General features: G+C 44.7%; 1 protein-coding gene across 1 annotated transcript; it reads right to left on the reverse strand.

The window, feature by feature from the left end:
• Positions 1 to 5,018: 5,018 nt before the first annotated feature.
• On the reverse strand, positions 5,019 to 6,845 carry LOC135508177 (nuclear factor 7, brain-like). The gene has a single exon (XM_064928198.1). The coding sequence runs from the start codon at positions 6,770 to 6,772 to the stop codon at positions 5,282 to 5,284; it is 1,491 nt and encodes a 496-aa protein (XP_064784270.1). The 5' UTR covers positions 6,773 to 6,845; the 3' UTR covers positions 5,019 to 5,281.
• Between the last annotated feature and the right edge of the window lie 2,602 nt (positions 6,846 to 9,447).

Genomic DNA, 9,447 nt, shown 5'->3' on the forward strand with positions numbered 1-9,447 from the left:
TCCCAAAGGTGTGAGGGGGATGGGAACAATGCAGAACTTACCCCTAATTGCTTCAGGGTCACCACTGATGATGGCAGACCCTTGCCATGAACCCACTCTCAGGATCTGAGCACAACACCCCATCTTCCCAAAGGTGTGAGGGGGATGGGGACAATGCAGAACTTACCCCTAATTGCTTCAGGGTCACCACTGATAATGGCAGACCCTAGCCATGAATCCAGTCTCAGGATCTGAGCACAACACCCCATCTTCCCAAAGGTGTGAGGGGGATGGGAACAATGCAGAACTTACCCCTAATTGCTCCAGGGTCACCACTGGGAACAATGCAGATAAGGGAGAATTCCTGAGAAAGACAATAAAATATTGCATACAGTTTACCACAGTACATAGATCCATATACTGTAGAGTGCATCTGAGTTCTCCTCAGGGGACAAGCTTCAGATAGAGTAATACTACTACATCCATGCTTGGAATCTAACACACATTTCATTCTGTATACGATACATTTTAGCCCCTCAAAGAGGGGAAAAGTGGATTGGTCCTTGGTCAGGGGAGCAGCCCCAGCTGACAGAGATGACATAAATTGAGGTGAGTTCCTTACTAATTAGTGACCTTAGTTCATGAATCAAGTACAAGGGTGGAGTGAAAACCCGCAGACACTCGGCCCTCCGTGGAATAAGTTTAACAGATGCGCCCTGGGAGAAGATTTGAGTTCAGGAGAGTAGTCTGCTTGAGGATCTGCATAACGTTTTACTGTACTGATGTTTCTGTTCTCATTCATTGACTAGACCTGAAGAGGGCAGACGAGACTTCATTTGAACACAGTCACGGTCAGAGGGCTCCGTAACAAATCTATTTTTCATGCTGTAATACATACAGAGCAGCGATGAATCATTTGGTTAATGATCTGGGAAAAATAAGTGTATAGATTTGGAGTTTATTTACAGCAGTACTGATTTCATTTACTGGAAAATTCCTAAGAAATTATCATCATCAACTATTATGCATATGTCAACACTGTATCGTTTTCTATCACCATCTTGAAAATGGAAGATTCTTTCTTGTGTTAACTGCCAACACTTTAAATTTCTATACCTGAACTATTGTACATCAGAGCTACACAAGCCTGCTATTTTACATGTCCACATGATATGTGCAGGACTTTGGCAGAAGCAGTCTTACCAGATCCATTCGGTACACCAATAAAACAATGATAATAGCATGATAAGCATGCCCTGCAGGCAACAGCAATCAGGGAGAATAGGAGTGTATTTCTCTATGACACAGGCTATAAAAAGCCATCCATCCACAGTTGTGTGTGTATTCAGACAAAAGACTGCAGAAGCCCAGAGAATGGAGAGCAGAGAGAACACCAGTCTTATCTTGATGCTGCTTCTGCCTCTGCTTCATATGGCCCAGGCTTTTACTACATCTGGAGGTCCCTATATCCTTTCATTTACACCTATTGTATACCCTCCCATTGTTTCCTATCCAGCACAGTTTATGTCCGCTATTGGTATTGTCTATTGAGGCGTCAATATGGAAATGGAAGGCTGACTACTTAATTTGAGCAGATACTACAGTCTGACAAAAATATACCCTACATTACTCATCTCATATGTATATACTGTACTCTATACCATTTACTGCATCTTGCCATCTTTATGTAATACATGTATCACTAGCCACTTTAAACAATGTCACTTTTATATGTTTACATACCCTACATTACTCATCTCATATGCATATACTGTACTCTATACCATCTACTGCATCTTGCCTATGCCGTTCTGTACCATCACTCATTCATATATTTTTATGTACACATTTTTCATACCTTTACACTTGTGTGTATAAGGTAGTTGTTGTGGAATTGTTAGGTTAGATTACTCATTGGTTATTACTGCATTCTCGGAACTAGAAGCACAAGCATTTCGCTACACTCGCATTAACATCTGCTAACCATGTGTATGTGACAAATAAAATTTGATTTGATTTGATCTAAATATATGAATATCAATATGTACTTTCTCCAGAATACAGTTGGATAAAATGTACAAAGAGTTTCCACATGGTCAGAGTTACTGTTTTAAATTAGTAGTTACTGTGTAGTTACATATCACAGAGAAATCAATAATTCCATGAAAGAACATGGTATTGGCGTAGCTAATTGTAAAAGAGTGACCTATCAGTGATTCTGAAACAGGAAGAAGGAGGGGAATAGTGAACTTGAAGCTGCTGCAAGGCATAACGTCCAATCTCATTATGATGACAATGCACAGTATAATATAGCAAGTGAATATTTCCAGATGTCTGACTGGGTCTGTCATTAGGAACATGCTGAATCTGGCAAAAACACAAATTTCCCTCTCTAACATAGAGATCTCTAAATCGAACCAGACAAGCCACTTAACTTATGAAATGGGCCCTTTACGGTAGACGGGGCTATCATGGAGAACAATATTATGTGTTTTCAGAAGTGGTAATAAAAGAGAAATAAAAAAAATCCCCCCTTAATCACATTTATGTAACATGAAACCAGTGCTAAAGTGTTGTGGGATAGATGGATGTTACCATGGCATCGTTTGACTGCGTGAAGAGAGCATGGTCACCTGATGCCATAGCTTCTACTGTAATAGCCCATAAACCCTAATGCAATCATCTCTCTTGTCAAGGTATGGGATGACCCTCATACGATGATGCGTCTATTCTCCCTCCTCTCCTCACTGGTGATGGTTAGATATGTTTGTCTCAGATGGAATAATGACAAGATACACTGGTTATACCTCTCCCTGAACATGAATCAGGGAAAAAGATAAAAGTCAGACAACCTGTACAGTCAATCCTTCATTTTAACAGCCAGAGAATTCACCACTGAACAAATGAAGGTGGGCTGCATGTGAAGAGAGGAATCTCATTATAGTGAGGGAGGGCACTGCTTGATGGTAAGAGAGTTGGGTTGGGGATCTACAGTGTGTGTTGAAGGGGAGGTGGGGAGGAGGGTTGTAAATACCCCGCTAGTGAATACCTCAGATAAATAAAAGAGAGAAGAGGGAGTATTTTACTAAGCCAACTGATTCCATGAAATCTGCTTCCTTCCTCTCTGAGGGGACTCTGGCGTATTATTCACGGAGGCCCTCTGACTTTCTGGAGCTCTGCTTAGCGTTAATGCAGTGACATAATCAGTGAGTAAGTCTAGCATCAGCATTTCGCAGCAGGTGTTTTTTTCTGTCTCCTGGGCAGGTGACCTAATCGCTGGAGCTAGAAATGAGAGCACTAATCCATCAAAGTGACACGATCAATCCCCCCATGTCCACCACAAGCTAGGGCAGGCTTCCACACCCACCCACCAGCCTCCACACACACCAACCAGCCTCCACACACACCAACCAGCGTCCATACCCAGCCACCAGCCTCCACACCCACCCACCCACCAGCCTCCACACACACCCACCAGCTTCCACACCCACCCACCAGCTTCCACACCCAGCCACCAGCTTCCACACCCAGCCACCAGCCTCCACACCCAGCCAACAGCCTCCACACCTAGCAAACAGTCTTCACACCTAGCCAACAGCCTCCACACATACCAACCAGCCTCCACACACACCCAACAGCCGCGTCACCAAGATTCCCAAAGCAATCCCATTCGCTTAGCAGGCAGGCACACAGGAACACAGTGTTCCGTTCCCCGGTTTCTGTGTTCTGGATTTGTTTGTGTATATGTATGTGTGTATTTCAGGAAATGGCTTCCTGGATTTGAAGCAGCTGATTGGTCGGCCCCATCGAGGACTGGAGGTCTGATCCTGCCTTCTCGTTAGGGGATACAGCTGTCGGCAATTACAAACTCCTTCTGCAGCTGGATAAAAGCCAGTGTTCCTTTGTTAGGAGAGAGAGCTTCTTGGATGTCCTGTGTTGGTTATTGTGCAGAGACAGTGTTGTTGAAAGTATTTTGTAGCTGCTACTTCTGTGGTATATGTGTGCCAATCGGACTCAGTGTTTTTGATTATTGAAATTGTTCACCTTAAGTTTGTGTTATTGTTACATTTGTTCCCAGGAGGGAGGGGGAAGGCACCTTGGCCTGCGGGCATACATATACCCATAGTATGTACTCTGTCCATGGACACTAGGTAAGACCTGGGCGGACCATCCTCTGTATGTTAGTTAGCGCGCCAGGTGGTTAGGTAAGTAGTGGGCAGGTAGGTAATGTAGGAGAGAGGACTCTAACTTTTACTTTCTTTGCTTTGGTTCTGTCCAGCCCCTTTTCTCCACATTACCGTGTCAAGGAAATAAATTCTCAGTAAACGGTAATGTTCTCTGCCTCTGTCATCCTTACCCGTACCTACAATCACATACCTCTTTCACTCCACTGGGAGTTGAGTGTAGCAGGGTGTTGCGTTCCCTCCAAGAGGTGTGCGTAACGCAGAGTCGCCAGAGAGAAATAGGAGAGTTAAATTCAGGGTCTGAAGGCTCAAGAAAAAACAGTAGGCCTACTACATTTTTGTTACAGTACCCTGAGAGAGGGTGGCCAATCCAGAGGACATTCATTCCTCTCAGACAGGGATGATGTTGGAGTGTCCTTTTCACTAATCTGATCACTGTCTGCTGTGTGAGGTCCTGCAGGCCGGGGTGATCTCATTACCTTCTCCCATGTAGAGGGGTTGCCGCCTGCGGGGCCAGGCCTTATGCCCCACACACCTGCTCTCTCACAACAGGCCCGTGTGCGTACACACACACACACAGCGATCTAATCAGGTGATATGCAAGCCATTGATTTCTAACTTTTCTTCCGTATGGATTTGACTATAATTTCTATTGATGCCGATGGGGCCGTGGAGAAAGGAGAGGAGACAGGATGGTGCTATTGAGATTTAGACAAGGTGAGGCAGAGCTGCGTGTTGGCGAGGCTTCTCCATGTCTCACCATCCTTATATTCCCCAGGGCTCCAACAACACCAGGCATGGTCATTGAAGAATGTTGCAATTCTACCATATAATGGAAGTTAACCACTCCAAACATAAAATATTTGCTATTTATTGAAGAACAAATAAATCAATATATATGTTTTTTTTTCAATCTTTATCTTTTTACATTGAAAGGTTAGTGATATGCATAAACACATACGTTCAAAGTTTTCAAAACACTGCAACATAGTTTTAAATGACAATGCAATTATATTCTCCATCTCAAAAGCGACCAAGGTCATATTGATGAGAATGTTACTTTGTACACCATGCTGAGGAGAAACAAGTTGAATGGGGAAACTCTTACATTCAAGCGTTCATACACTATGGTTTTCCACCTTCAGACAGACTTTCCCTGGAAGGATCTGCAGTGTTTGACCATTGTGCAAATAAAAGTGTGGATACATCCTCTCTGTACATTTGTGCTGAATTGTTTTGAGTTTGTGAATATGTGGACTAAGACCAAAGAAGGACACCTCCCATTTGTCCCAGGAAACTCGAATCCTCTGTTTCTTTTTCGCCATGTTATAAGGTTCACCATCATGTACCCCAACAGCCCATAATCCACTTTCTTTATCTATCTTCCTACTAACAGACTCGCTGGCCACTCCTACACTCCAGTCATCACTTTCTCCGACTTCCACATCCCAGAAGTGTGTCCCTGAAGTGAACCCCTCTGAACCCAAGATGTCACGATAAAAATCAAACCTCTCTGGGTTGTCTGGGAGAGACTGTATTTCATCTTCAGGTCTTAGGCTGGTCAGATCTTCAGATAGATAGAGACTGGGATGTGCAGTGTTTGGGTCTAGAACCACAGGTGTGTATTTCACTGCCTTTTGCATCTTCTCCCAGACTTGGAAACTGAGGTTGCCCAGGTGTTTGGCCAAGTTGACCAGTGCTCTTGAGCCCAACTGTGGGTCCTCAGGCACACTCTGCGTTCTCTCCATTATCGTTTTGTAGCTCTGCAGGAACGACACATCATCATGCACTGCCAGTTTCTCCTCCACAGCCCTAATTGTGTCTGACAGAGATGACATGATCTCACTTATCTCGTCTACTCTCTCCTTCATCCTTTTGTTATTCTCCTCCTCTTCCTCCTTCAGCGCACCTAGTCTCTCCACCTCCTCATCCCTCAGGAAGCAGTGTAGCTTCTCAAACTCCTCCTTTATCTGCCTTTCTGCTCTCTGGGTCTGCACCTTGATGTGAGCAACCATTTTGTCACAGGTGAGCTCAGCTTTGCTAAAGGCAGCCATTTTCTTCTGCAGGGCCTCCAGTTGGGGTCTGAGTCCCTTCCTCCTCTGACCTGCTGCCTTCCCCACAGAGCAGAAGCTGTGGTCTGCGTGCTCCAACACACACTCCACACACACCAGGCACTCATCCTCTAAGCAGAAGAGCTGGAGCTTCTGGGAGTGTAAGCTACATACACCCTGTGGACCCCTGTGGCTGGTGTTTTCACTCTGTGAGAGCCCGCCTGTAGCCTCCTCTACCATCCCCTCTGTAGAATTCTTTGCAGACTCCTCTGTCAGCTCCTCGGTTGGCTCCTTTGGGGGCCCAGGAGTGTCCTTGGTCTCCCTCTCCCTCAGTAGAATCTCACAGGTATGCCTCAGGGCTAGGTTGGGAGGTGGCTGGTCTCTGGAAGACCTCCTTCTGCAGACTGGGCAGTCTTGCGTCCCTCCTTTACTCCAGGTCTCCTCCAAACAGGCCCTGCAGAGGCTGTGGCTGCAGGAGAGGATCACCGGCTCCCTGAAGATCTCACAGCACACTGGACATGATAGATCCTCTTCCAAGAGAGAGAAACTGTCTGCCATCCTCGCAGGAGTACTATACAGTGAGTGAGAGAGTATGTGTGAAAATGAGGGAGAAAATGTGTTTGTGTGTGTGTAAGAGAGAGAAAGACAAAGAGAAAGGGGGGGGGGTGTGGATGTAGGCGTGTGTGTGAGAGAGCTTCTATGACTGGAGAGGAAAATACTTTCACTTTCACAGAAACAAAACTTAAGGCTTGGAAACGAAACTTAAAACATAGAAACAAAAGGCATAGAAACTAAACATAAGACATCTCTCAGAAATGAAACGTAAAACATACTGGGACACAACATTACAGTTTTGTAGTATGTATTTGGTCTTCAAGGTTTGACATAACACTTTTATACATGATTTTATACATGATTTTGGACCCATCATAAAAGTAATCATTTAAAGTTGTAAAGTTTATTTGTCACGTGCGCCGAATACAACAGGTGTAGACCTTACAGTGAAATGCTTACTTACAGGCTCTAACCAATAGTACAAAAAAGGTATTAGGTGAACAATAGGTAAGTAAAGAAATAAAACAACAGTAAAAAGACAGGCTATATACAGTAGTGAGGCTATAAAAGTAGCGAGGCTATATACAGGGAGCAGTTCGTCAGGCTGATTAAGGTAGTATGTAGATATGGTTAAAGTGACTATGCATATACAGTATGATGAACAGAGAGTAGAAGTAGTGTATAAGAGGGTTTGGCGGGTGGTGGGTGGGACACAATGCAGAAAGCCCGGTTAGATAATGTGCGGGAGCACTAGTTGGTCCGCCCAATTGAGGTAGTATGTACATGAATGCATAGTTGAAGTGACTATTCATATATGATAAACAGAGAGTAGCAGCAGTGTAAAAAGAGGGGTTAGGGGGGCCACACAATGCAAATAGTTCGGGTAGCCATTTGATTACCTTTTCATGAGTCTTATGGCTTGTTGGTAAAAACTGTTGAAAAGCCTTTTTGTCCTAGACTTGGCACTCTGGTACTGCTGCCATGCGGTAGTAGAGAGAACAGTCTATGACTGGGGTGGCTGGGGCCTTTTTACAATTTTTAGGGCCTTCCTCTGACACCGCCTGGTGTAGAGGTCCTGGATGGCAGGCAGCTTAGCCCCAGTGATGTACTGGGCCGTACGCACTACCCTCTGTAAATCAAATCAAATCAAAATCAAATCAAAATTTATTTGTCACATACACATGGTTAGCAGATGTTAATGCGAGTGTAGCGAAATGCTTGTGCTTCCCGTTCCGACAATGCAGTAATAACCAACAAGTAATCTAACTAACAATTCCAAAACTAATTTCTTATACACAGTGTAAGGGGATAAAGAATATGTACATAAAGATATGAATGAGTGATGGTGCAGAGCAGCATAGGCAAGATACAGTAGATGGTATCGAGTACAGTATATACATATGAGATGAGTATGTAAATAAAGTGGCATAGTTAAAGTGGCTAATGATACATGTATTACATAAGGATGCAGTAGATGATAGAGTACAGTATATACGTATACATATGAGATGAATAATGTAGGGTATGTAAACATTATATTAGGTAGCATTGTTTAAAGTGGCTAGTGATATATTTTACATCCTTTCCCATCAATTCCCATTATTGAAGTGGCTGGAGTTGAGTCAGTGTGTTGGCAGCAGCCACTCAATGTTAGTGGTTGCTGTTTAATAGTCTGATGGACTTGAGATAGAAGCTGTTTTTCAGTCTCTCGGTCCCAGCTTTGATGCACCTGTACTGACCTCGCCTTCTGGATGATAGCGGGGTGAACAGGCAGTGGCTCGGGTGGGTGTTGTCCTTGATGATCTTTGTGGCCTTCCTGTGACATCGGGTGGTGTCGGTGTCCTGGAGGGCAGGTAGTTTGCCCCCGGTGATACGTTGTGCAGACCTCACTACCCTCTGGAGAGCCTTACGGTTGTGGGCGGAGCAGTTGCCGTACCAGGCGGTGATACAGCCCGCCAGGATGCTCTCGATTGTGCATCTGTAGAAGTTTGTGAGTGCTTTTGGTGACAAGCCGAATTTCTTCAGCCTCCTGAGGTTGAAGAGGCGCTGCTGCGCCTTCTTCACGATGCTGTCTGTGTGAGTGGACCAATTCAGTTTGTCTGTGATGTGTATGCCGAGGAACTTAAAAAGTGCCTGTAGTGCCTTGCGGTCAGAGGCTGAGCAATTGCCGTACCAGGCAGTGATGCAACCAGTCAGGATGCTCTCGATGTTGCAGCTATAGAACCTTTTGAGGAGTCTCAGTACCCATGTCAAATCTTTTTAGTTTCCTGAGGGGGAATAGGCTTTGTTGTGCCCTCTTCATGACTGTCTTGGTGTGTTTGGACCATTCTAGTTTATTGTTGATGTGGACACCAAGGAACTTGAAGCTCTCAACCTGCTCCACTGTAGCCCCGTCGATGAGAATGGGGGCGTGCTCGGTCTTCCTTTTCCTGTAGTCCACAATCATCTCCTTAGTCTTGGTTACATTGAGGGATAGGTTGTTATTCTGGCACTACCCGGCCAGGTCTCTGACCTCCTCCCTATTGGCTGCCGTCGTTGTGGAGTGCAATAGAGATTGCATCATCTGTGGATCTGTTGGGGCTGTATGTAAATTGAAGTGGGTCTAGGGTTTCTGGGATAATGGTTTGACGTGGGCCATTACCAACCTTTCAAAGCACTTCATGGCTAAGGACGTGAGT

Source organism: Oncorhynchus masou, chromosome 21, assembly GCF_036934945.1.
Source record: "Oncorhynchus masou masou isolate Uvic2021 chromosome 21, UVic_Omas_1.1, whole genome shotgun sequence".
NCBI lineage: Eukaryota > Metazoa > Chordata > Actinopteri > Salmoniformes > Salmonidae > Oncorhynchus > Oncorhynchus masou.

What these genes read in the sequence shown, in the direction of transcription:
- LOC135508177 (XM_064928198.1), bottom strand. Translation starts at nt 6,772, where the DNA reads ATGGCAGACAGTTTCTCTCTCTTGGAAGAGGATCTATCATGTCCAGTG.